This window comes from Miniopterus natalensis, chromosome 7 (assembly GCF_054644295.1).
Source record: "Miniopterus natalensis isolate mMinNat1 chromosome 7, mMinNat1.hap1, whole genome shotgun sequence".
In the NCBI taxonomy this organism is placed as follows: domain Eukaryota; kingdom Metazoa; phylum Chordata; class Mammalia; order Chiroptera; family Miniopteridae; genus Miniopterus; species Miniopterus natalensis.
The window spans coordinates 15,085,027-15,112,200 of NC_142087.1; the positions used below are offsets into that span (position 1 = coordinate 15,085,027).

At 51.9% G+C, this 27,174-nt stretch overlaps 2 protein-coding genes across 3 annotated transcripts; both read left to right on the top strand.

Moving 5' to 3' along the window:
* Positions 1–578: 578 nt before the first annotated feature.
* On the top strand, positions 579–9,179 carry TRIB3 (tribbles pseudokinase 3). Its single transcript, XM_016200575.2, has 3 exons — positions 579–869; positions 4,108–4,400; positions 8,052–9,179. The coding sequence occupies exons 1-3, from the start codon at positions 579–581 to the stop codon at positions 8,542–8,544; spliced, it is 1,077 nt and encodes a 358-aa protein (XP_016056061.2). The 3' UTR covers positions 8,545–9,179.
* Positions 9,180–10,582: 1,403 nt separating this feature from the next.
* On the top strand, positions 10,583–25,738 carry RBCK1 (RANBP2-type and C3HC4-type zinc finger containing 1). Of its 2 annotated transcripts, XM_087818824.1 has the most exons (12): positions 10,583–10,664; positions 11,711–11,855; positions 15,097–15,190; positions 15,298–15,496; positions 16,620–16,744; positions 16,828–17,001; positions 18,115–18,275; positions 19,283–19,394; positions 22,096–22,275; positions 22,899–22,997; positions 23,340–23,483; positions 24,430–25,738. In XM_087818824.1, the coding sequence occupies exons 1-12, from the start codon at positions 10,643–10,645 to the stop codon at positions 24,508–24,510; spliced, it is 1,536 nt and encodes a 511-aa protein (XP_087674950.1). In that variant the 5' UTR covers positions 10,583–10,642; the 3' UTR covers positions 24,511–25,738. The 2 variants fall into 2 exon arrangements, with proteins under 2 accessions (XP_087674950.1, XP_087674951.1); XM_087818825.1 differs by lacking the exons at positions 10,583–10,664; positions 11,711–11,855; positions 15,097–15,190; positions 18,115–18,275 and having other exon boundaries at positions 15,304–15,496.
* Positions 25,739–27,174: the final 1,436 nt, after the last annotated feature.

The following is a 27,174-nucleotide window of genomic DNA, read 5'->3' on the forward strand; positions in this document are numbered from 1 at the left end:
TCCTCTCACCAACTACCAAGTCCATCTTTCCACTTTACTTTTGTTTTTCACCTAATAATTCACTCTGGAGATCTTTTTAATTAGCAATAAGGAGTTTTCTCAATCTTTTAAATAGATACAATTGTTCCATGTATGGATGAAATATCATTTATGTAACCAGTTCCCTAATAATGGACATTCAATTGTTCCTATCACATGGGCTGCAGGAATAACCTTGTACTTGTATCATTACATCAGTCCTTTTTCAGAACTGTGTAGTATTCCACTATATGGCTATACCATGCTGTTTTAACCAGCCCACTACTGCTGGACATTTGGGAGTGTTTTCTGCCTTTTGCTCTTAGACACGAAGTTCTGATGAGAAGAGTTTTACATATTTAATTTTTTGGGGAGCATTTTAATTGGAGCATAAATCCCCAAAGTGGGACACCCAGACCAGGGTGTGTGCAGCTGTCAGTTTAATGCACACTGCCAAATCACCCTCTGTACAGGTTGTGCCCATGTGCCCTCCCACCAGCAGGGGAAGACAGGGGTCCCCAGACAGTCTCACTTTGGTGCCTTTCTCTCCTCCTTTCTAGATGCGATCCACCCCTCTGGCAGCTCCTGTGGGTACTCCCTCCAGGAAGAAGCAGTTGAAGTTGGATGATGACCTAGATACCGAGTGTCCCACCCGGAAACAAGCTCGAAGTGGACCCCAGCCCAGGCTGCCCCCCTGCCCTCTGTCCCTGAGACCAGCCCCTGCTCCAGTCCGTGCCCCTGCTGTGACCACTGCCTCCCAGCTTGGGCCCTATGTCCTCCTGGAGCCTGAGGAGGGTGGCAAGGGCTACCGGGCCCTGCACTGCCCCACAGGCACTGAATACACCTGCCAGGTATGTGCCCCAGGGGCCCTCCTCCAGCATCACAGGGGACCTGGAAAGAGCCCTGCCTGCAGAGGATTGCCCGTTGAGCAGTCCTTATATTAATTTAGTCTTGTGTTTACTAGGGAAGCAGCCAGTGAGCCCCCCAACTCTCTGTCAAGACCCAGGCTGGACTGAGACCACAGAAGTAAACCAGGTGGTCCAGACCTGGGGAATTCATAGCTTTGACCCCCATAGTGGGTACATGATGCAGGGTTGGAGCTTAGGGACCATGAGAGCAGAGGGGAGAAGCCTCTAATGTATTCAAGGGGGTGTCAGAAAAGACTGAGGGATTAGCCAGGGAGGAGCAGGAAAAGGGAGGTCCAGGCAGGGAAACAGCTGTGCAGAGAGGCCTAGAGGAATGAAAGCATGGCACTTCAGAGAATTAACAGCACTTCACAATGGCCCAGTGGAGAGGGTGTGCAGCCAGGGGCAGGAGATAGGGGCTGACAGCCACTGGGCATGAAAGCACTAGAAAGGACCTCCACTAAGCTGTGGGGAGCCACTGAAGATGTTCACACAAAATAAGGATGAGATATGGTAGGAAGCAGAACCCCTGGGATCCTGGAGGTCATTGTGCCCAACCTATGGCCATTTTACAAATACAAAGACTGAGGTCAAGAGAGGAGGAGGGTTTATGCATGAATCCATGACCCCTGGCTTCCTAGGGCAAGGTCCAAGGTTCTTGGCCAAGATCAGGAACTGGGCAGGGCCAAGGCCCCTGAGGGTCAGGCCCACACAGGACATTGGCAGGTCACAGCCCAAAGGGACAGAGATGAGAAAGTATAAAACAGGTATTTAGTATGCAGATGGTTTAGTGTGCATAATCTCTTCTAATCCTCACATGATCTATGAGATAGTTGCTATTATTGGGCCCATTTTATAGATAAAGGACACTGAGGCTCAAAAAAATGTGGTTGCTTATCACATCACAGAGCCAGAAGGTGTCAGAGCTGAGAACGGGCCCTGGCAGGCTGAGTCCAGAGCTGATGCCCCATGCTGGGACAAGTGGTTCAGATACAGGCAGGGTAGATTTGCTCCTGGTAGGCAGGGGTATGGAAGATAGAAGAGACCCAGGTACATAAGGGAGGGGCAAAAGGGGGCCTGGATTCCTTGGGAATGCTCAAGAAGCGAAAGGACTTAAGCCTGCAACTGGAAACAGCAGCAGCTGGCTCTGGCTTCTGCTGATGGGGGTGCCGTGGACAGGGACACAGATCTGGACATGTGGTCCAGCCATCAGCTTTACCAGGGCTCTGAGCTGCCTGATGCAGGTGCCCAGTGCTCTGCCCCAGATATTCTAAGGAACCCCTGAACTGGGGGTCCCCTTCCTGCAGTATCACAGGTTTTTGACTGTTCCCACTGTGGAGAAAGTCCATGCTGAGGGGAGTGACCAAAGTAAGCTGAGATGAGAAGCTGCATGCTTTCACATGGCCCAATTATTTAAAAACATTTATGGGAGTCTTCTAATGTGCTTGCCCCCATACCAGCATGAACTCTGGGGCCTGACCTGTCATTTCCACTTGTTTTTGGTCAGTGTGTAGAAAGATCACCAACCTGTCTTTGTAGATTATCGCCTAATTCATTAATAAACAAACCAGTGAGCACCTTCGAGCACCAAGCTGTGGTTCAAAAATAGACAAAGTTCTGCTTTTATCAAGCTGACCCTCTAGTGAGGGACACGGACAATAAACAAGCGAATAAATAAAATTTATGTCAGGGGATCGTAAGGGCTATGGTCAAAAGGTTGGGACCTGGGGAAGGGGAAGAGGGAGGGTAGCAGGTGCAGGTGATTTTAGCTAGGGAGGTCCTGGAAGACCTCTTTGAGGAGATGACATTTGAGCAGTGACTGTATAAGTTGGGGGAGCCAGCCCTGTGGGTATCCTAGGGAAGAGCATCCAGGCAGCGGAAAGGCAAGTGCAAATGCACAGAGGCAGGGATGTGCTTACCCTGACTTTAAAAAGTCTCTGTGGGTTATTTCCTCCATGCCACTCAACTTTATTTTTTAAGACATAGGCTTACATTTTTTTCCTGATGGATTAGATATGTATATGCTTTATTTATTTTTATCTTCTGTGTGGCATAGCTAAAATAACATGCAAAGGGTTTAAAGTCAGATGAACCAAAGGGAGTATACCAGCTTGTCTGCCGACTAGCTATATGACTTCCAACAAGCCACCTTCCTTCTCTGAACATCTGAGGCTTCCATCTGATGTCCATAAAGCCTCTAGCACATTTCCTGACAAGCTCAGCCACTTTCACCATGATTCTCCCTTCCAGCCATGCTGATCTTTGGGTGTGTTTCTAGAGCTGATCCAGCTCTTTTGTGTCTCAGGGCCTTTTCACTGTCTGTGCCCCCCACCTGGAAAACTTATCACATGGTCATTTCTGAGTCTTTCAGGTTACTTCCCCAGAGTCCCTTTTGGACCACACTTTATAAAATAGGTGCCCCCTTCCAAAATATTCCATATTCCAACATCCTTCTTAGTTCCTTTGCAACACTTATCAGAATTGTGTTGATTGCTTAGTGTGCATAAATATTTAGCTTTTGGCCTTGTTTTTCAGCTACTGTCTCCTGTGTTGGACTGTGGGCACCAGGAGGGCAGGGACCATGGCTGTCAGTCAAGTTAGATACTCAGTGGCTGGCATACATCAGAATGAATGAAAGGGTGGGCCAGTGTGATTCCTTTTTAAAAAAATATATATATCTTTATTGATTTAAGAGAGAGGAAGGAAGAGGGAAAGAGATAGAAACATTCATGATGAGAGAGTCATCACTGATCAGCTGCCTCCTGCACACCCCAACTGGGCATGTGCCCTGACCGGGAATTGAACTGCAATGTCCTGGATCCTAGGTCAGTGCTCAACCCCCGAGCCACGCCCTGCCTGGCCGGCGGGTGTGATTCTAGAGAATGGAAGTTATGATGATGATGATGATGGTGGTGGGCATAAAGTTACTTCTGCATCATTTCCTCTTTTGGATTTCCCTGCTTTCAGGGTTATTTTTGTTTGGGTTTTTCAATTATCTTAAGATTAAGCCTATATAAAGGTAGCAAGCAGGTTAGGAGCACTAATGGCTGTGTGGCCTCTCAGCTTTGTCGGGGTTGTGTGGCTAGCACCTCGCAGTGCCTAAAGGGTCAGCTGTGACTGTTTGCAAGGCCAGCCTGGGCTCCATGCGGTCCCCACCTGTGCCCACGCCATGCTCTGCCCACAGGTGTACCCAGTCTGCGAGACCCAGGCGGTGCTGGAGCCCTACTTGCGGCTGCCCCCCCACAGACACGTGGCGCGGCCCGCGGAGGTGCTGGCGGGCACACACCACCTTTACGCCTTTTTCCCGCGGCTCCACGGGGACATGCACAGCCTGGTGCGCCGCCGTCGTCGCCTGCCCGAGCCTGAGGCCGCCGGGCTCTTCCGCCAGATGGCAGCCGCTGTGGCGCATTGTCACCAGCATGGTCTAGTCCTGCGAGACCTCAAGCTGCGACGCTTTGTCTTCACCGACCCTGAGAGGTGAGTGTGGCAACAGAGAACCCACCCATAGACACACCCAAGAAGTGGGCCATAATGGGGAAACTGAGGCTTAGGACAGCAAAGTAGCCTGCACAAAAAGTGCAGAAGACTGGACTAGTACCTCTGCCTGGCGCCCAGGAAGGTGGCTCAGTCCTGTTGGAAGCCCCTTGGGGTGGAGCATTGCCTTTGTGACAAGCGCCGGTGATGAAAAGCGTAGCTGCTCCGTGTGACTTGGCCTGGATTCTTACAAATATGAGGTGGACACTGTTATTGTCCCCATATGGCAGATGAGGAAACTGAGACCCAGAGAGGTCAGTAATGCCTAAGACCCCACAGCTGAATAAATAGTAGAGCTGGGATTTGAACCCAGATGTGACACCAGAGCCAGGGTCCTAACTCCCTCTGAACCTGAGAGGTGGGAGGCCTGGCTGGGTTACTTGCTGACTCTGGGTGACCCAGTGTCTCTGGACCTGTTTCCCTGTAAGGATGGGAAAGAACTAGATTGTCAAGATATTTCCAGGATTTCAAATCCACTGGCAACAGCCAAAATATGCCCTGAGTTCCCCACACAGGAACCTTTTCCTGTAAAACTGTAAAGCAGTGGTTTTTAGAGGGGGGGGACAGAAAGGGACCTGGTATCCTGTCCCCTCCCCAAATCCTGGGAGTATGCAGGATGTTTCAGAGAGCTCACCAAGCCTCCAGGTTCATGTGAACATCCATAAAGAACATTAATTTCATGTCAGGATTTTTTTTGGGGGGGAGGGAGGAGGGTGACCCCATTGAACTTTTAAAAAACTTTTTATTTTCAAATACTTTTAGACTTTCAGAAAAGTTGCAAAAGATAGTTCAAAGAGTTTCCATATTTCCTTCACCCAGGTTCCCCTAAGGTTAATGTCTTACATGACCATAGTATAACTACCAAAACCAAGACATTAACCTTGGTTTCATACTACTAACTAAACCACAGATAGGTTCAGATTTCACTAGTTGCCCACTATGTTCTTCATCTGTCCAGGATTCAATCCAGGTCCCCACCCTGCATTCACCAGTCATGTCTCCTTAGTGTCCTCCAGTCTGACACAGGTCTTCAGTCTTTTCTTGTCTTTTTCTTTTTTAAATTAAATTTATTGGGGTAGCATTGGTTAATATGATCATATAGGTTTCAGGTTTGGGTTTCTGTGTTATAAGATCTGTTTATTGCACTGTGTGCCCACCACCCAAAGTCAAATCTTCTCCTGTTACCATATATTAGGACCCCCTTCACCCTCCAGTCCCTTCCCTCTGGCAACCACCACACTGCTGTTTGTGTTCAAGTTTCAGTTTTATATCCCACATATGAGTGAACTCTTAATGTTAACTTTTTCTGACTGACTTATTTCACTTAGCACAATATTCTCAAGGTCCATCCATGCTGTCGCAAATGGCAGTATCTCACCCTTTCTGTAACTGAGTAGTGTTCCATCGTGTACATGTACCACATCTCCTTTATCCAGTTTCCTTGTCTTTCTTGACCTTGGTGCTTTTGAAGAGTACTAGACAGTTATTTTCCAGAACACCCTCAATTAGGATTCAGCTGATGTTTTTATCATGGTTACACTGAGTTTATACGTCTTTGGCAAGAATATCACAGAAGCCCTGGCTAGGTGGCTCAGTTGGTTGGAGTGTCGTCCTGTACACCAAAAGGTTGCAGGTTTGATTTCTGGTCAGGGCATATACCTAGTTTTGGGTTTGATCCCTGATCAATGTTTCTCTCTTCCTTCCTTCCTCTCTAAAAATCAATAAATATATCCTCAGGTGAGGATTTCAAAAAAAAGAATATCACAGAGGTGATAGGCCCTTCTCAGTGTGTGATTTCAGGAAGCACATGACAGTGGTGTGTATTACTGTGATTTTAACTTTGATCGTTGGCTAGCGTGGCATCTGCCAAGTGCTTTCACTGTAAGGTTCCCAATTTACTCTTTGTAATTAATAAATGCCTTGAGTAATACCTTGTCATTAATAAGTACCTCCAGGTGCTTTGAGGCTATGTGTGTAAATATACTGTTTCTCCTCAAACTTTTGCCCACTAATTTTAGTAGCTGTCTTCCTTGTAGCAGTTATAGTGTGATGTTTGTCTAAGGGTGACTTTGTATTTCCTCCTGTTTTTTTTTTAAAACATATCTTTATTGATTTCAGAGAGAGGAAAAGAGGGGGAGAGAGAGTGATAGAAACATCAATGCTGAGAGAGTCATTGATCAGCTGCCTAGCCCGCAACGTGGGCATGTGCCCTGATCGGGAATCGAACCCTGATCGCCTGGATCCTAGGTTGATGCTCAACCGCTGTTCCATGTGTGGCCGGGCTCCTTCTCTGTTTTATACTAAAAAAAAATGTCTTTATTAAGAAGTGGAATATAAAATTTGTAATGATTTTTAAGCTAATGCACAACTTCAATCATTTGGAGCTTAGGGTAGATACAACACACACCTGTGACCTCCCAGAGGCGAGAAAGCGCTCCTTTCTCTTTTCAAGGCAATAGTTTGAGAAGTACTGTTGGTAGAAGAGGGGCGGTGGAGTCAGACCTGGGTTCAAATCCTGATTCTACTTTTTAACCTGTTCTTTGGCCTTGAGCAATGGCTTCACCTGCCTAAGCCTTGATTTCTGCAGCTGTAAAACGGACCAGTAATGCTGACACTAACCCCCACACCCCCGTGCTGTAAGTCACAGGATTGATCAACGTTGGTGAAATGCCAGCAGGCACCCAGGACGTGGCGCCATAGGATAAGATGAATAGCAGTGGGAACAGAATGGTTATTGTGAAAATAATCTAGAATGCTCCGTGGGAGTTGTTTAAAGCAGAAGTTGTAAATGGAGGGCTTCATAGTTGTTGTTTTTTTGGCTCCCACATACAGGTTAGTTTTCAACTGAAATAGGTTGCTGACATTTCAAAAACGGACTTTTTTGTTGAAATATGATTTCTGGCTTCTCTTGGAGAAAAATGAGAATTTTTCTCAGGCTTGCGGGCATCCTGCTCAGGCAAGGTGGTGGGTGCCTGGAGCCTGGGCGTGGCACTCTTCACCACATGGGGCCCCTTGGGAGCTGTGCGAACAGTTCCTAGCACTGGCAGTGGTGGGTGAGAGCCAGGGTTCACATCCCAGCCCCATGCCCTGTGGATGTGAAATGGTGTCCTTCTCACAGGTTGTATGAGGATGCAATGAGATGCATCAGGTACCGAGCTTAGCTCAGGGCCGGACACCCGGTGGACAGTTCATAAATATTGACTGTACTGTTGTTAATGTTACCTTTTTAGGCAGGGTTTGTGCTGAGATATTTGGCACAAAATGTTTCTCTCATTTTATTATCTGCCTGGACCCTAAGTTTGCATCTGTTTTACGAGAGGCCTATGCCCTCAGTCCCCTCCCTCAGGGACTGTTGGAAAATGTGCCCTACTTAAAACTTAATTGCTCTGTGACCTTGAGCAATTGCTTAACCTCTCTGAGCCTGGGCTTCCTCATCTGTAAAATGGGCTCAATCATCCAGCTACACAGGACTGGCTCATGTCTGCCAATGGCAGCAGGCACTCAGGAAGCGGGTAACATTCAGGGTGATAGCGTGCGGGTGTGGCTTGGGAGTTCCAGCAGGAGCTGACCCCTCTGTCTCTCTCCTTGCCACAGGACAAAGCTGGTGCTGGAAAACCTGGAGGACGCCTACGTGCTGACTGGGCCAGATGATTCCCTGTGGGACAAGCAGGCGTGCCCGGCCTACGTGGGACCTGAGATCCTCAGCTCGCGGGCATCCTACTCAGGCAAGGCGGCAGATGTCTGGAGCTTGGGTGTGGCGCTCTTCACCATGCTGGCCGGCCACTACCCCTTCCAGGACTCAGAGCCTGCCCTGCTCTTTGGCAAGATCCTCCGGGGGGCCTATGCCCTGCCTCAGGGCCTCTCAGCACCGGCCCGCTGCCTGGTCCGGTGCCTGCTTCGACGGGAGCCAGCTGAGAGGCTCACGGCCTCGGGCATCCTGCTGCACCCCTGGCTGCGAGAGAACCTGATCCCCTCAGTCCCATCTCGAGCCCACCTCTGGGAGGCTGACCAGGTGGTCCCTGAAGGGCCAGGGCTAGAGGAAGTCGAGGAAGAGGAGGGGGCAAGGGAAGTGGGCCTGTATGGCTAGGGCTACCCCACCAGACTCTCAACTGTGAACTTGGATTGAGTTTGGGACGTCCCCAAACTCTCTCCTGCCTCTTTGAACTGAGACAAACCTTAAGTGCCTTCTAGTAGGGAGAAAATAGGAGGGGTGTGTGGTGTGCTGTGGGCACACCTGTGTGGTTCACACACCTGTGCACATAAGCTCATGCATGCGACAAGTCTTTCTTGGGGCTCTCTCTGTGTGCCTTGTTGTAGGTGCTGAGAATACAGCTGTGAACACAAGACAAAACTCAGAGCCGACAGTACCTTTCTATACCCATAGGCCAGTGTCTGCACTGGACTGGGTACACTTAGAGCAGGTGACGGCATCCACTGGTGCTAGCACCCCGGCACCTCCGTCATGGGACAGTCCCTTTCACAATCAACCCAGCTGCCTTTGTATGTTGCATCCTGTGCCAAAGGCTTCAGGCCTCTCCCCTGCAGCTTAGGGCCCCAGAGCCCAGGCCCTGCTGGGAATTCTGCCCCAGCAGCTGTGTCCCCTTGGCCAGAGGACTCTTTGTCCAGGCCTGAGCCAAGGATTTGAGCTGGAAGATCAAGTATCCAAATCGTGAGGCGGGTCCTCATCTAGCTCGAGGAGAGGTTTGGAATGAGGGTCCAGGCCTGTTCTCCTCAGCAGCCCCTGACCGGAGCAGGAGTTGGAGAACAGGATTAGGTGGGGTCTGCCCCCTGGCCCCTGGGAACGTCAACCCAGTTCTGAGGACACTTGGGGTCAGGACCCCACATCATCACTATAGGTTTTGGATGTCATGAGTATATATTTTTACCTTGTGCCTAATAAAGGAGTTACGAAATACTTTTATTTCTCCAGGACATTTCTTCTGTCCTCTCATCAGTTTTCCCAAACCCGCCCCACCGTGAGTCCTTGGCACTCCCTCTCTTTCTTCTGGAGGCTATGGTGTCTCATCTGGGGTAATTCTGCAAGTAACTGGAACCCTGAGTCAAAGTAGCCTTAAGAAGGAGGAAATGTATTTCACACAAAGCAAGAAGTCAACAGGTGGGGTGGGTTCCAGGGCTGGTTGATTGGAGCAGGAACCCATCGTGGAGGAGGTGAGAGGCGACAGATTCTGGATCTATTCTGCAGGTGGATCCCACAGGACCTGATGATCTATGGGATGAGGGATGGGAGGAAAATTAAGGGGTAGGCTGCAAGGGGATGCAAAGGACTTCCAGCCTGCGGAGAGCAAATGCAAACTGCATTAGCGACCAATAAGGGGTGGAGAGTGATGGCGAGAGGAGGCAGCCTGGCTGGCTGAGGGCGGGTTCCCGAGCCTGCCAGGCGCGGATTCAAATCCGACTCTGGCCTCGGCCGGTCTTCAGCTGAGTTTCGTTTCCTCGTCTGCAAACTAAGCTGCGGGCCGCGTCTGCCCACCCGGGTGCCGTTGGCTCCGCAGAGCTGCGGCCGGCCCCGCCCCCAATGCTCCCCCCGCTCCCCGCCCCCTCCCCTCCCCCAGCACCCGCGGGGCGGGGCGGGGCCGGGAGAGGGTCCGAGTCGGGAGCCCTCCGGGGGTGGCGCGGGGCCGCCCGGGGCAGGCGGCCTGAGCGGGCGACGTCCCCCGGGGACGGCCTGGGGTGGCCCGGATCTGGCAACAACTTCCCGCCCCACTTCCGGGGCCGCCACTTTCACTTTCTCTTCCGCCGAAACTGCTCCCCTTCTCCGACTGAGGGCCGGAAGGCAGGGGTTTGGCTGAAACCCGGGGCGCTCGCAGCAGTGGAGTCGGGGCCTGGCCGGGGCCTCCCAGCGCCCGCCGCGCGGAGCCGCCCCCCCTCCCCCCCCCGCGTGTCCCGCCCTCGCCGCCGCCGCGGGCTCCGCTCGGCGCCTCCGGCCTTTCTCCTCACGCGGGGTCGCGGCTCGTCCCGCCCCAGGCCCGGCCCGGCTCGCGGGCTGTGTGATGCCCGCCGACCACTGCGGGGGGCGGCGAGGCACAGAGAGGGCGCGCGCCGCGCCCGAGGCCCCTGGCCGGGGCGCCGCTGCCCCCGGCGCTCGCCCTGCCCCCGGCGGCCCGGGGACGGCGCTTCCCGCGAGCCGCGGCCGCCGCCTCGGGTGATGGGAGCAGCTGCGCCGGATGGACGAGAAGACCAAGAAAGGTGGGCACGGCCCGAGGCGGCTGGGGAGCTTCCGGGGTCGGCGGCCGGGACGGGCCTGGGGGCGTTGAACCCCAGCCTCCTCTGCCACTTGCCCTTCAGTTTCCTCCCTCGGGGCCCCGGGGACGCCAGGTGCCCTGTCGTTCCCTGCGGTGCCCCCGAGGCCCCGTGCGCCAGCCCCGAGCCGGGCGGAGCTCCCAGGGGACTCGGGAAACCTAGGCTGCGGGGGGGGGGCTCCCTGACGCGCACCCCGCGGGCCCCTGCCCCCCGCCCGGCCCCCGCCCCGCAGAGCGCCTGTCAGGTCGCGTCAGCGCCCCGCTCCGGACCCTCCGTGCCCCTCAGCGTTCCTGGGACAAAGCCAGGAGCCCTGGGGAGCCCACCTCGCAGTCTTCTCCATTCGCCCTCTTGCGCGTTCTGCGGGAGCCCCGCCGGCTTCTTTCTGATAGAATCCACCCATTTCTTGCTCAAGGCCTTTGCTCTTGCATTTTTCTCTTCCTGAGACACTCTCCCCCACTGGGTCTTGAAATATCCAGCTTTTCCTCTTTTGGGTCTCAGCTTCAATGTCACCTCCTCCTAGAGGCCTTCCCTGATCTCCTTACTCTGATTATTTCCTTGCCAGCATGGATCACAACCTGATTTTTCCTTCTCTTATTGAACTTGTTGTCTGTCTTCTTACCAGGGTGAAAGGTCCATGAGGAGAGGGACCATATTTACTTAATTCACTTGCTGAATCCCAGTTTCTGGGACAGTGGCTGGCACACAATAGGAGCTCAATAAATGCTTGTCAGATAAATGAATGGAAGTATGGGGTACCTGGGAATAGGAAGGGAAAATAGAACCAAACAAGCAGGAAGGGAGACTGGGGAGTATCAGAGAAGGCTTCCTAGAGAAAGGGACTTTGAAGCTGGGTGCTAAAGGATGTGTAGGAGTTCATGAGGAAGACGGAGGAAGCAGCATGTATAAAGGATCGCCTCCTGTCTCACCCACTCACCCCCAGCTCCTGAGAAATAAAACCTGTGTTATCTTGCTTCCACTGTGTTGAATTTTAGCCGAGGAGACGGCCCTGAGACTCAGCCGAGCAGTGGCAGGCGGGGATGAACAGGTCGCTATGGAATGTGCCATCTGGCTGGCAGAGCAACGGATACCCCTAAATGTGCAATTGAAGCCTGAGGTCTCCCCATCACAGGACATCAGGTGAGGAGTGCATGGCTGGCCAGGAACATAGGGCTTACTGAGCCCTAGTGGGCCATAATATATTCTTGCCAATACAACAGGTTTTTTTCCCACAGAATTTATTTTATACCTATTTTACCAAACAGCATTTTAAACACATAGAAAACTCCCTTGGAAGATAAAGCAAAGACAAAAGCGTTTATCTTATGAGAAACGAGATACACCACCCATCACTTGTAGTCCTCAAATATTATTGCATTTTAACATTCATAATCTGACAATACATTCGTGAAACAACCTGCAGACAACTAGTTTTAGCAAATTAAGAACACTTTTTAGCAGACATGACTGTCCTAAATTGTTTATTAGGTGAAAGTTTTTCACATGTTACTTATAATAGCAGTAACTGGAGCTGGAGAGTATTGTGCCTTCTCCAAGCTGCACGGCGAGAACCACCAGTAGTGTGGTGGAACCTGTGGCCCTTTCCAAGGCCGCGGCTCTTGTGGCCTGTAGATGTCAGCCCTCGCATCTCCCTGTGCTTGTAGACTGGTTTGGGGATCCATTGAGTGTCAGGATTCCTTCTGATAGCCTTATGGAATGGATCAACGAGGATAATCTCACAGAGTTTGTATGTGGAATCTTCACCAACCCAGTAAGAATTCAGGACTCTCAGAACCCCACTGGAATAGTTATTATTATTTTTTTTATAAAGTAGAACTTTCTCTTCTGTCTTTATTGATTTCAGAGAGAGGAAGGGAGGAGAGAGAGAGACTGAAACATCAATGATGAGAGAGTCATTGGTTAGCTGCCTCCTGCACGCCCCCCCACGGGGCATCGAGCCCGAAACCCAGGTATGTGCCCTGACTGGGAACTGAACCATGATCTCCTGGATCCTAGGTTGATGCTCAACCACTGAGCCTCCCAGGCCAGGCTAGAACAGTTATTCTTAATGGCAGGTTCTGGTGTCAGGAGACCTAGCTCAGACCCCAGCTCTGTCACTAATCAACGGTGAGATCTGGGGCAGATCATTCCACCTCTCAGAGTTTGTTTTTTTCATTTTAAAAATAGAGTAATAATAGCAGCTATCTCATGGGGTTGTTAGGGGGTGTATTAGCATGTTAGGCCTCATATAACTAGAAAAAGCATAAGAACAGTGCCGTAACCAAGTTGGATGGCAGGCAGTCCAGATGTGGAGGCCCTGCTCCCGTAGTCCTGAGTCTCATGCTTCCTGTCTTCTTGTTCTGCCATTCATGGCCTCCGTTCTGAGGTTCCCATCATGTCCCGGAATGGTTACTCCAGCTTCAGTCATCACGTCAGCATTCTTTCTTTTTAACTGAATTTATTGGGGTGACATTGGTTAATCACATCAGCATACTTATGCACAGGAAGGAGGAAGGGGAGAAAGGCAGCCCCTCCACACTCCTTTGAAGAGCATAGCTCAGAAAGTTATACACACTTCTCCCACTTAGTTCCTGTGGACCAGAACTTATTCTTGCAGCAGTACTCAGCTTGAAGGAAGGTTGTGAAATAGAGCCAGGTAGCCAAAAAGAATTCCAGGCTGCTTTTAGCAAGAGAAGCGAGAGAGTCTGTGCCCCAGGAGTCCTAAACTTGGTGTGAAACACAGCACAGTGCCTGGTACACGTTAATCACTCAATATTAACACTGGTGTTTATCTTTTTTCTGCTTTTTCCTAGTGCATTCCATTTGATTTTTTTTTACAGTACTATTGAGATGTGATTGGCATACAATTAAACAATTCAAAGTGTATAGTTTAAGGCTTTTAGTATGTTTAGAGTTGTGCAAACCATCGCCACAGTTAGTTACAGGATAGTCTCATCACCCCGTAAGGGAAGCCCGTACTTGCTAGCAGTCACTCCTTGTCTCCCTACCTTTCCTTGACTCCCCAGCCTTAGGCAGCCAGTAATCTACTTTCTCTTCCTCAGGATTTGCCTATTCTGGAAATTTCATATAAATGGAATCATGCAATATATGGCCTTTTGTGTTTGGTTTCTTTCACTTAGCATCATGTTTTCTAGATTTATCATGTTGTAACGTGTATCAGAACTTCATTCCTTCGTTACTGAATAATAGCCAGTTGTGTGGATATATTGTGTTTTCTTTATCTGTCAGTCAGTTGGATATTTAGGGTTCCACTCTTTGGCTAATGTGAATAATGCCTCTTTGAACAATCGTGTTGAAGTTTTTATATAGGCACATAGACCTCTGACTTACAGCCAGCTGGTCAGAAGTACACATAACAGTCTGGACTTGCAACTGGCGTCTGAAATCCAAGGAGGGGCTGGTTGGAACCCCCAATTTACATCATGAACTGAGCCCTTAACCTGTGGGAGCTGACGCTATCTCCAGGTAGATAGTGCCAGGATTGAGTTGAATTGTAGGGTGCCCTGGTGGTATCTGAGAATTGCTTGGTGTTCTGTGGGAAGCTCCCCGCCCCTTCTCCACATGTTGGAAGTTGTCTCTCAGAACCATTTTAGGTATAAGACATGATTTTATATATATATGTTGGCCATAAGAAGTTAACGTCCATTGCCCCACATAGTTAAAGTGATTTTTTCTTGTGATGACAACTTTTAAGATTTACTCTTTTTAAATTTAACTTATTTATATTTTTATTGCTTTTTTAGAGAGAGAGGAAGGGAGAGAGAGAGAAACATGGATGTAAGAGCAGAACATCAATTGGCTGCCGCCTGCATGCCCCCTATTGGGGATTGACTCCACAACCTGGGCATGTGCCCTGACCAGGAATCGAACTGGCAACCTCCTGATGCATGGGATGGTGCTCAGCCAACTGAGCCTCATTGGCTGGGCCAGGGCTTGTGTTTTTATCTGTAAAATAGAGATAACAGAACCTGCCTCGAGGGTTTGTTGAGAAGATTAGTGAGTTAATACAAGTCGAGTGCTTTGCGGACTCGCAAATAAATAATAACTGTGGGTGGCTTGGCTAAGGAGCAAGGGAGAGAATGATTGGAGAAGTGGGGAGGGGCCAGATCACAGAGGCCCCGGTGTGCACCGCGAGTGTGGATTTTATTCTAGGAGCAGTGTGGAGCCACTTGAAGGACTTAAGCAGCGGGTTCTGATAAAGAAGGAAGCACAGAGGTGTGGGAATCCACGAGAGGCCTCTCACACAGACTGGGGTTTGTGTGTATATGTGTACACGTGTGCTCGCATGTCCATGATTATAGCTGGTGGCTGAGGTTGGACCTGCAGCCAGAGCCCTTGTTACCACCCCTGTTCTCTGCAGGCTGTGGGTGAGTGTGGAGGATGCTCAGTTGCACACTGTCACCATCTGGCTCACAGTGCGCCCTGACATGACGGTAGCTTCCCTCAAGGACATGGTGAGTGAGGAGACTGAGGGGAGACATCAGGGTGGAGGCTCCCCATTTTGCTCTGACTCTAGCCTGGTCCCCTTTCCCACTCCCCCTCTCTCCATTTCCCCCTCCAGGTGTTCCTGGACTATGGCTTCCCGCCAGCCCTGCAGCAGTGGGTGATTGGGCAGCGGTTGGCCCGGGACCAGGAGACCCTGCACTCCCATGGGGTGCGGCGGAATGGCGACAGTGCCTACCTCTACCTGCTGTCAGCCCGCAACACCTCGCTCAACCCTCAGGAGCTGCAGCGGCAGCGCCAGCTGCGGATGCTCGAAGGTGAGGCTCTGCTCCCGAGTGACGGGGCCTCATCTGCAGTCGTGGGGCTCTTGGGAGCAGAGCCCATGGACTCTTGGTCAGGTCACCTGGAGGATCTTTCCCATAGTGGGGAAGAGAAGACAAAGGACACCCCAGGAGGGAGTCATTTCAGGATCCATTTTGGGAACAGCGGCCTAGGGGAGGGGCTGGGTTCAGTCCTGGCTCTGGCATTTATCAGCTGTGTGGGCTTGGGTAAGGCCCTTCCTGTCTGTGCTTGTTAGTTTTCTAAATCTGTAAATCAGCTAAGATGATCATTGCTAGTGTTTAAATCTTAAAATATTTTTAAATATTTCAGACCCACAGAAAAGTTACAGAATTGTACAAAGGATTGTATAGCAAATTCCCATGGACCTTCTGTGTGGATTCCCCAGATATTAACATTTTACCATATTTGCTCTGCTGTATCATTCTGTCTATAAAATCATTTATAAAATTATTTGTATGCGTATAAATGATTTTTTCTGAGCTGTTTTGAGTAAGTTGCAGACATGATGGCCCTTTCCCTAAATACTTACCTGTGTATTTCCTTGAAAAAAAAAAAAAGATTAATTTTTCCACATACAGCTATCAAGTTTAGGAAATTAACATTGATACAGCACTTTTATGTACTAATATCCTTTATAACAAAAGCCCTGGCTTTCGGCCACCCTCTCTGTCTCCTTCAGTCTTTGGTCTGCTCAAGTCTTCCCTTGACTCTCCTGATACTGATGTTTTAAGAGTCCAGGTCTGTTTTTGCTTTTTGTCCAGTGTTTCCTTATGAATGGATCAGAGTCAGTATTTTCACAGGACCAGCTCAGGAGCGTTGTTTGTCCCTCTAGCTGCATCACTGCAGGAGCACAGGAGGTCCGTTGTTAGGCAGGATTTTTAAGGTCCCATAGGAGCCCTCATGGGTAGAGCAGGGACTCTGACCCTGTGTGGGCACCAGGACACTCAGCCAGGTCTTGGTCCACTCGGTCCAGCTGGAGACTCTTCCAGGGAGGAGGAAGAGGGTAGGACGGGGCTCAGTGCGGGGTTCCTGGCTGGCTGAGTGGTGTGGATGAAGTGAGTCACACAGATCCACCAGCCTCTTAATCCTCCTTCCCAGATCTGGGCTTCAAGGACCTCACGCTGCAGCCCAGGGGCCCACTGGAGCTGGCACCTCCGAAGCCTGGGCCCCCCCAGGAGCCAGGGCAGGGGCAACCTGACACACCCGCTCCTGAGCCCCCACCGGTAAGCTGCCCCCCCACTTTGCGTCCCTGACTCACCCTGCCCTGGCCCTGCAAAGCTCTGAGCTCATAGCCCTTCTGTCCCAGGTGGGCTGGCAGTGCCCTGGCTGTACCTTCATCAACAAGCCCACACGGCCCGGCTGCGAGATGTGCTGCCAGGCGCGGCCTGAGACCTACCAGGTCCCCGCCACGTACCAGCCAGATGCAGAGGAGCGAGCACGCCTGGCAAGTGAAGAGGAGGCGCTGCGCCAGTACCAGCAGGTGGGCAGGGGTGTCCCCAGACAGACACCTGCAGACTGTACTGGGAGGCCAGGAAGGGGGGCTCCTCCACACCTCCGCTCCTGCCCAGTTGCTGCCTTGCCTCCTCAGGATCATACCTTGGGCAGTGACCCTGTACTTGACTGTGACCCTTCCTCTCTTGGAGGTTATCCTGTGGCTGAGACCCTGCTCCTTGGCTGTGACGCCCATCTTGGCTCACATGCTCTGCTTCCTTGTGGGTTATGGCTCCTCTCCTAGCTTTGACATACACACCAATTGTGCATACAAGTGTGCCTGGTTGGGACCCCAACACCCTCGCTGAGAACCTGACCACGCCCCACCTGCCACCCCCTCATCCACCTGTGACCTCACCTTGGGCCTACTATTCCTTTCCACCCGGCCTCTCTGGCTGTAGCCCACCCTGACTTTCTGTGACCCCAGGACCCAACCCCTCACTGCTCCCTGGGAGGTTGACCCCACCCTCAGGCCTGCCCCTCTCAATCGTGACCCAGGCTTTGATTACACAGATACCTGACCCTGAGGGTTCCCCCATTCTGATCTGATGCCCCATCCTCCACCTGAGTTCCCTCGGACCTGGTGCTGCCCTTAACCCACCCCAGCCATCACCTCATGCCTGGTCTCATCTACAACCTTGCCCCGATCCACCGTCTTTCCTGCCTTGTTCTGCTCCCTAACATCACTTCCCCTTCCCATACCTCTGACCTACTCTGTGACCTTGATCTGGCTCCACCTCCACATCCATCCCCTGGCCCTGCCTGCCCAGCTTGGCAGAAATGTGAGCCCTGTTACCTCTGACTCCTCAGACCCTGGACCCCTTCTTTCCCTATCTCCATCACTCCCTTGCCTGGCTTGACCTCTGATTGCAGCCCCAACTTGCCCCTCACTACCCCATCTGGCTCTGCTGCCGGCTTCACCCTTCCCAGGAGTTTTCACTCATGCCCACTACCCAGCCACCCCCACCCCTACCTGGGAATCCTGATACTCCCAGCCTTGTCCCCTTTCGGGGATCTGAGCAGGACCCCTGGTCCTGCCTCCTTCCTGGTCTGACCCACCCTGAGACCCTGACCTACCCCGTGCCCTGCTCCGTGTGCCCAGAGGAAGCAGCAGCAGCAGGAGGGGAACTACCTGGAGCATATCCAGCTGGATCAGAGGAGCCTGGTGCTGAACACCGAGCCCGCTGAGTGCCCCGTGTGCTACTCGGTGCTGGCGCCCGGCGAGGCCGTGGTGCTGCGTGAGTGTCTGCATACCTTCTGCAGGTGCGGGCCCCACCCCCAGCAAAGCAGCATTGATCCTGGCCACCAACTGACCAAGGCAGAAAGGGGGTGGGTCCTGTGCCCTCACATCTCATTAGACACAAAAACCTGTCAGGTAGGCGCTGTCTCCCCATTTTTCAGGGGAGGAATGTGAGGTACAGAGAGGCCAGCAACTTGCTTAAGGCCACACAGCTCAGACATTCTGGCTCCAGAGCTTGTGCCCCTCACTACTCCTGACCCAGGCCCATGCAGGGACATTGAGGCCCTAGCCCTGGCCACATGAGCCAACCTCGCCCTTCACCTGCTGGTGGGCAGTCTGCCCCAATCCAAGGCTCCTCTCCTGGCCCATCCATCCTGGGCTTTGGAGAACACATCCTGACATTTGGTGAGCAGTCCCTGGGTGCCAGGCCTGGGGATCCAGGAGGGATCAAAAAGTTCAGTTACTGCCTTCTGGAGTTGACATTCCAGTGGGGATGCCTATTATTCATCAAATCATCACTGATATGATTGTGAATTTTGACAAATGCCAAGTACCCATGGATTATGATAAAGAACAGGCCCTGCTCCAGCAGCGGGTCAGGGGAGCCCTGGGGGTAACACTGCGTGGGTGTGTGCCTGGCCTGTCTATAGGCACAAGGGGTCAGTGTGGCTGGAGCAGAGGGGTGGACAGAGAGGTGTTAGGGAGGGTGAGTGATGGGGGCACTTATGAGCACAGGGGTTTGGATTTGTTCTGAGCCTGAGTGGGATGGAATGGGAGCCACTGGGGAGGGATGTGGTGGACAAAGGGAGCCCAGGAGGAGGCTACCACACACAGTCTTCTAGACAAGTGGTGATAGAGACCTGGACTGGAGCAGTGGGTTGGGCAGGAGTTGAGGCCATGGTGACAGGTTGGTGGGAAGGAAGGGAGGTATTGAGGAGAAGCTCACCTGGGGTCAGGCTCACCGTGTGAGGGTGAAGTCCCAGCGAGTGGGGTTCAGATGACTCTCACCTCCACTCCATCTCTCCCCCAGGGAGTGTCTGCAAGGCACCATCCGCAACAGCCAGGAGGCAGAGGTCGCCTGCCCCTTCATTGACAACACCTACTCATGCTCGGGCAAGCTGCTGGAGAGGGAGATCCGGGCGGTAAGGCCTGGGGGTGGGGAGGAGCACACCTAGTCCAGGAAGCTGGGCCCTGAGCTGGCAGGTGGGAGCTGGCTTGGGGTGCCCATCTTAGGCAGCATTTATCAAGAGCCTTCTCTGTGTGGGATGCTGGGGGCCCAAGCAGTAAACAGGACAGGAATTGGGGGAGGTAGCTAGTCAAGAAACTACCCTTAAATGAAGGAAAGACAGCCAAGCAGTTAGGAGCGGGCCTGGGTGACCTCCAGGCAGATACTCAGACCTCTCTGTGCTCAGTCTTCTCATTTCAGTGAAGGTCAAAGTTAGCTTGCATTTCAAGGGTTATGAAGATTATAATAGAGGATATGTGTAAAGAATTTAGAGTAGTGCTTAACTCGTGGTAACCCCTGTCAGTTAACTTTTGCTCGTAACAGGTCATTCAGACTTAGTTGCTTAAAACAACCGTTTATTTAGCTCATGAATCTGTAAGTTGGTCATTTCCATTGGGCTTATCTGGACGATTCGTCTGGTCCATGCTGGGTCTGGCTGATCTCATGTGGGCTTAGCTGGTGTGTCAGCTGGCCTGGACTGGCTGATGATGGTCTTCTCTGGGATGGCTGGGATGACTGGGCCTCTTTCCATTTTGGTCTCCCATCTACCAGCAGGCTGGCCAGGCTGCTCACATGGTAGGGCTCTCAGAGTTCCAAGAGCAGCCGGAGGGGAGCCCCAGTGCAGGAGAGGTTTCCTAGTCTGCTCCCTTCACACTTGCTGCTGTTCCACCGGCTAAAGCAAGTCACATGCTCAAGCCCAGATTCTGTGCAGGAGGGGACCACCCACAAGTGTGGAGTCAGGGAAACAAATCGGCACCATTCCTCCAGCAGTTCTCACAGTGCTACCTGTGTCTGCACCTGTGTGTGTGTTTGCTATTGTTATTAATGGTATTATTACCAAGTTCTCTCCCTGACTGCTGATGATCCTGAGCGGTCCTCTCCCTTCTCCATTTCCCCATCTTACAATGGACTGTTGGGCCTGATTTATGGTTTTTAAGCTGCTGGGGAATGGCCTTCTTAGAACTGGGCACCTTCAGATACCCAGCAGAAATGTGAGGCATGGCCCAAGGTGGCTGAGGTCCAAATGGGAGAACACACAGGCCCATACATAAGACTCCTGCTTCTCCCCATCACTCCTGCCTCTCTCCTATGACCATGCTTCTGAGAACGCCCCTGACTTCACCAAGCGTTTCCTTGAGCCCAAGGAGTTCTGCCTTAAGGGTAAAAGGGCAGAAGAGGGGTAGGACTTGGGAACTCCCACCCTTTACCCCAAGAGCAGCCCCATTTTTTATCTCATCTGTGGGTTATCTGAGAAGGGCAGTTCCAGAAGGTTGCCGAGGCCTCCTCTCTGTGGCCTGGAGAGTCAGTCCACATGACCTGTACCCATAGTCGTTCCCCGGAGGTGTGCCCTGTGCAGTCCACCGATGCCAAGGGGCTACAGGGCCCATGCTTGCCTTGAGCCCCTGAGACTTGATGTAAGCCTCAGAATGACTTAAGAATGGTCAAGTGTGGTAGCAAGTAAAAGGAGCAGGGATCAGCAGAGTAATGCAGTGCAGGTGGTTTTTACAAAAACATGTCTAAACCACACAGAACCAGAACAGAAATGAAAGAGAAAAATTACCCACAACCCCACCACCCCTGGTTGCATTTTTCTCCATTAACTTGGGTGTCTTTGAGCAGACATGATATTTTTTCTTTTAAAATCAACTTTATTAAGGTATACTTTGCACACAATAAAATACACCCGTTGTAAGTGTGCAGTTGGGTGAATTTTGACAAATGTATCTTGTAACCACCAGCCCAATCAAAATACAGAACATAGGCATGGTTCTTATTCCACTGTAACCAGTGTAGATACAACAGCCTTTGCTATTTTGCTACAAAACCTTTCTAAAGGTTGTTATCTCAGCGGCATACGTCCTGTTTATACCACTTTTCTTAATAATTCCAGTGTCTCAGTTTGTAAATAATGCTTCAGGGAACATTTTGCATGGTTTCTCTTCTTAATATTATTTTCTTAGGACAAACTTGTAGAAGTGGAGTGAGTCTCAAACGATCAGGAGAGTTTGGGATGGTGAAACGTTATTGCCACGTTGCTTTCTCAGAGTGAAATGTACCAGGATACTAGTTTAACTGCATAGTGTTGCTAGTTATTATTTTTGTCTACATTTTTCTTTTATTGTGGTAAAATATATGTAAAATTTACCATTTTTAACCATTTTTAAATGTACAGTCTGTGGCGTTAAGTATATTCACATTGTTGTGCAACCATCACCATCCATCTCCAGAAGTTTTAATCCACTTTTAACTTATTTAAAAATTTTTTTTTAGAGAGAGGAAGGGAGGGGGGAGAGAGAGAGAGAGAGAGAGAAACATCGATCTGTTGCCTCCCGCATGAGGCCTGACCAGGGATCAAACCCACAACCTGGGTATGTGCCCTGACCAAGAATCGAACCAGCCACCTTTGTGCACAGGAGGATGCTTTAACCACAGAGCAACCCAGCCAGGGCTTAATCCACTTTTTGAATGGAGTTTTTAAATACTGATATGAAGAAAAGAGCCTGGGTCTGGGTTGGACTTTATGGATTGGGAACTTCCAGGAGCATATTTGGTGGCAAGGAAGCCACATATCAGGTGTTCTGAACCCCAGAGACCAAGGCTACATGGTCTGTTGGCAGCTGCTGACCCCTGAGGATTACCAGCGTTTTCTGGACCTGGGTGTCTCCATCGCTGAGAACCGCAGTGCCTTTAGCTACCACTGCAAGACCCCGGACTGCAAGGGCTGGTGCTTCTTTGAGGATGATGTCAATGAGTTCACCTGCCCCGTGTGTTTCCACGTCAACTGCCTGCTCTGCAAGGTGGGGATGGGGACCCATGCTGTCCTACCAGGAGCTCACTGCAGCTCAGTGCTTGTTCTGCGAAGGGCCTGGTCATCATGACTTAGAGCTGCATGTTGCTGACGGGGCCTGGCCTGGGCCCTGAACTGAGCCTAAGCCTTGGACGAAGCCCCAACCCTGGACTGAACCTTGACCCCACACTGAGCCCCAACCCCTGCCCTATACTGCGTCTTGACCCCAAACCCGGGCCCTTCCCTGCTGCCATCATCTCAACAGTTGATCATTAAAGAGACTGGTGAAGAGTAGATGGGTCTGAGCCTAGTTGCCCCAAGGCAGGCTTCATCTCAGATTGCTGGGCCTGCAGGGCTGAACCTGGCTAGGCATGAGGGGCCACAGCCTGGGGAAGAGGTGTTCAGGGGTTTCTGTGCCCATCTGGACTTAAATAAATAGGGATATGTTGTTATCACACATGCGACCCTGGCTTCACCTCCCTGGCCTCAGTGTCTTCTGTAAAATGTGTGAATGGCTTACAAAGCGAGGCCTGGTCAGTGACAGCACCTAGAGCATTACGTGTTGAGTGGATGCCTGCTCTGCCCCAGATTCCTCACTGGGGAACCTCACCTCGAGCCCCTCACTCGCTGCAGGCCATCCACGAGAAGATGAACTGTAAGGAGTACCAGGATGACCTGGCCCTGCGGGCTCAGAATGATGTGGCCGCCCGACAGACGACAGAGATGCTGAGGGTGAGGCTGGGGCAGGGCGGAGGGCCTGGGGATTTGAGTTCTGGGAGTCTGTAGGGGGTGGGAGCTTCTCAGAAAGGCTGTGGTTCATAGGGCCCTGGAGGCTCTGACCTCTCTGCTGGCGTCACTCCCATGTAGAGCTGAGACTTGGGGCAAGTGCTCAGGGTACCAGCAGCAGGAAGTGTCTGGGTGGAGGGAGAAGACCTAAGAAACAAGGAGCTCGATTCCACAACTGGAGGGCAACTCACAACTCCAGCAGGCGCCAGTTTTCCTCTATAGTTGGGAGGGGGCGAGGTGGGGCAGGTGCCCTGCTTGGCCCCAACGTCAGCCCCTGCTCTGCCCCAGTCCATGCTGCAGCAGGGCGAGGCCATGCACTGCCCGCAGTGCCAGATCGTGGTGCAGAAGAAGGACGGCTGTGACTGGATCCGCTGCACTGTTTGCCACACGGAGATCTGCTGGGTCACCAAGGGCCCACGCTGGGGCCCGGGGGTAAGTCTTTAGGGAGCAGAGACTCAGGAGAGGTGTGGGGAGGGGGCCCTCATTGGCCTTGTGCAGGAGTGGGGATTGGAAAACTACAGCCCACGGGCCTAATCCAACCCCCCACCTGTATTTGTACAGCTTATGAAGTAAGAACATTTTTACATTTTTTAAAATGGTTAAAAAATATCAAAAGAATATTTTGTGACATGTAAACATTATATGAAATCCAAATTTTAGTGTCCATAAGTGAAGTTTTAGGGGAGCACAGCCGTGCTCATTCATTTATATACGGTCTGTGGCTGCTTTTGTGCTACGGAGGCAGAGACCGTGTGGCCTGCAAAGCCGAGGGTAACTGTGGCTCTTCACAGAGAAAGGTTGCAACCCTTGCCCTGGAGGACGGCGGTGAAGGGTTCAGTCTGCAGTCAGAGGTGGCGTGGGCCCTTGGCTCCTGCACACGCGCTGTGTGGTTTAGGCTGTTGCTCCCTTCTCCGAGCCTCAGTTTCTTCATCTCAGGCTTATTGTCAGAATCAAATGAAAAGGTGTAAAAAGTGCTTAGCAGGGTGCCTATCATATTGCAAGCACTTCATATGTGGTAGGTGTCATATTAGGGGTGTTCCTGGGACTGGGGGATCACTTTTGTTACATACAGGCTTTGAGACAGATGGAGGCAGAGGAGGCAGCCCTTTCTCATGCTGCCAATGCGCTGACCCTCCCAGGATACGCAAAGACCCATCACCTCCTTCCTTGCCTGGGTCTTGGGATAGGCAGATTGAGGCCATGTAATTTGGGTGCCCAGAAACTCCTCCATCAGGTCACTGAGGCTGAGGGCCAGCTTAGAAGCAGGGGACCGGCCCAAGCAAAGGCCTGGAGTGGAGTGTACACTGATTTTTGGTGTGAGGGAATATTGGGGGGCACTGTTGTCCCTGCCCTGACCTTCTCTTCCCCCATCTTCTAGGGCCCTGGAGATACTAGCGGGGGCTGCCGCTGTCGGGTAAATGGGATTCCCTGCCACCCCAGCTGTCAGAACTGCCACTGAGCTGAAGATGGCCCCGCCCCCATGCTGACCCAGCCCCTCATCCACAAGTTGCTGTGGGACAGGGCAGGTGCTCTGGCTCGGATTTCTGGCCTGGGAGGTCCCTTCGCGCTTGGCCAAGGCCTCTGAGCTGCATGGACAGCCTAGTTTGCTGTGGGTGTGGCAAGGGCCCCGCCTGAGCTGGCAGTTGTCCATAGCTCCCTCTGCCCTAGTGCCTTTGCCCTTCCCCTGGGGCTTGCTGGCCAGACCTTTCAGTTCCTTTGCCACTCCCACCTTTGCCTGAGCCAGCCTTAAACACAGCCCTGGGCAGAAGCCTTGCTGGATAGAGCCTCTTGAGTCCTGTGTGAGTCCACCCCTGCCACCCCCCATCCACCACCCTTGTCTCCTGAACATGGAGCATTCACAGCCTCCCACTTCCCCTGTCGGCTTTCTGGGGCAGACTTTTCTGTGGCTTTGCTGATGGAGCCTGAGCCTCTTAGAACTGCTGCTAATCCTGTTCAGAGCCAAGAGGGAGAACTGGCAGTTTCTAAAGCACAGCCCATCTGGTCCAGCTCCCATGTCTCCCTCTTTGCCACTGGCGTAAGCTAATTAAAATGGTTTTCCAGGAAGGGATGAGTGTGATATCTGAGGGGGAGTGAGAGGGACATGGGTTGGGACTCTGCAGAAACTACAGCAGGAAGTGTATATATGAGGCGCTTGGCACCCCTGTGCCCAGCTTGAGGGGGCAGGATGCTCTTGGGTCATTTGCCTTGGCAGGCGGAGTTTGCAGTGTGTTTAGAGTCCACAAAGCAGGGTCTACAAATCCTTCGGGCTTGAGGGGCAGGGAGGGGCCCAGGCAGTGGGTGCAGGCTGGCAGGAAAGACCTGCTGCTCCCTCTGCCGCTCAGTGGGTGTCCAAACATTTCAGGATCAGGTGAACCTGCTGCCATTGAGGGGGAGAGACTGTCCATCCTAATTTTAGCATCTCAGGCAAGACGTCACAGTGTTGGGCCAGCAATATTTATCAGTCCCCTTTTTGTGCAGGTCAGGGAGGGATTAATAAAACACAGTTCTGGTGTCCATTCTGTAAGGTTTACTGCCTTCTCAGAACCCACCCTCTTCCCTGGTGAGATCTGGTATTCGGTCTCAACATGACTGAGCCATGCCGCGGATCGTCATTACAGCAGGCAGAGCGTGCCCTTGCTGTTTGAGGCCTGGAATGCAGGCTCCAGAAGTTGGGGCATGTGGTTTTGGAGGAACGCTCTGCCACCCTGTCCTTGGATGCCAAGACAAAAAGAGTTGACCACAGGCGCTGTGGGCAGAGCTGTCAGAGAACACGAGTGCCTTCCTGCTCTGCCAGTGCAGGCTCACAGCAGCTGTCGTAGCTGAAGGGCATGCTCGGGCTGCCTCCCACTCTGGGAGCAACAGTCAGGCAGAGCCACTGACTTGGACACAGAAGCAGTTGAGACCCTGACTGCAGGAGTGAGATGGGGCCCATATCAGGACAGAGCGCTTTCTCTTAACTGCTCCCTTCTCTGCCAGGGCCCATCTTGGCATCCCTCAGGGGCCTGGGCACAAGAGAAAAGCTGAGAACCTTCTCTTGGTTCAGAGGATGCAAACTGGTAACGCCGAGGTCTTTTCAATGTCCTTGTGCTATTCTTTTCCTCGTAAATATTAAAAGGTATTAGGGAAGTATTTCTTTACCTATGGCTGTATCAAAATGGGGTAAGACAGGCAGAATGGGCTTCATTGGCTGCATCTTTCACTCGGCCCACTCCATCCACACCACCAGGCACAGGGAGTTTGTCTGCTGCAGGCAAAAGGAAGGGGGCAGGGCAGCCCCAGGGTTATAGCCTCCAGTGCCATACTCAACTTACCAGCGGGTGAGGGATCAAAGATAGGGTCACCAGTGCTCTCTATTGCAAGGACAAGGGGAGGTGCCGCCCTCTCCCAAGGGGTCACCCAAGGCTGGGGGCCCAGATCTTGAGAACCCACACCACTGGCCAGAGCAGACTTGAAACCAAACCGCATGAGCTTTGGACTCAAACCACCTACCTGAGGAAGCAGCAGGAGGTCCCAAATATACTTGTGTGACAAATCTTTGTCTCTCAGAACAGGAAAAGGCGAGGGGAAGCCCAATGCTTAGATAAAGAGCAGCTGCTGCTGGTGTGGGCAGGAAGTGAAGGATGAGCCCCACGACCAAAGCCAGAGCTAGCACGTGTCTTCCTCTAGTGTCAGGCTGGCACGAAAGCCACTCACTCAAAAGCAGGAAGCTGGAGGCAAGCCCACAACCTTGCTGGCTCACAAAGGCTTCTGGGCAAATTCCAACCATATGTAAGTTTGGAAAAAATACTGCTAGCAAGTAGAGGGCCTTTGTGAAGACAGGAAAAAAGGCAGCAGGAGCCACAGTAGAAAACATGAAGGGGACAGCAGGGCAGGGAAAGCAGATAAAGTCAGGCTGAGCCTCAGGCCCCATCATCTCTTGGCTGGATTTGGCAGAAGCCTGTGGCCTATTCCCTTCTGTCACCACTTAATCCCTGAACGCGCATGGGGCCCCAGTGTGGGCTGGCTAAAGGTATTTATTGATGAATAAATGGTCACCAAAATGGACTCAAAACGCTTGCATGACCATAGTTTGTACAGCATTTCCCCAAACATCATTTCATTAAACTGTCCATGTGAGATGGGA

Bases quoted from the DNA above. Each gene is read 5' to 3' on its own strand.
- TRIB3 (XM_016200575.2), top strand. From the start codon at position 579: ATGCGATCCACCCCTCTGGCAGCTCCTGTGGGTACTCCCTCCAGGAAG. The intron at 870-4,107 runs GTATGTGCCCCA...CTCTGCCCACAG, and splicing joins GCACTGAATACACCTGCCAG to GTGTACCCAGTCTGCGAGAC. The intron at 4,401-8,051 runs GTGAGTGTGGCA...TCCTTGCCACAG, and splicing joins GTCTTCACCGACCCTGAGAG to GACAAAGCTGGTGCTGGAAA.
- RBCK1 (XM_087818824.1), top strand. From the start codon at position 10,643: ATGGACGAGAAGACCAAGAAAG. The intron at 15,191-15,297 runs GTGAGTGAGGAG...TTCCCCCTCCAG, and splicing joins TAGCTTCCCTCAAGGACATG to GTGTTCCTGGACTATGGCTT. The intron at 15,497-16,619 runs GTGAGGCTCTGC...CCTCCTTCCCAG, and splicing joins CCAGCTGCGGATGCTCGAAG to ATCTGGGCTTCAAGGACCTC.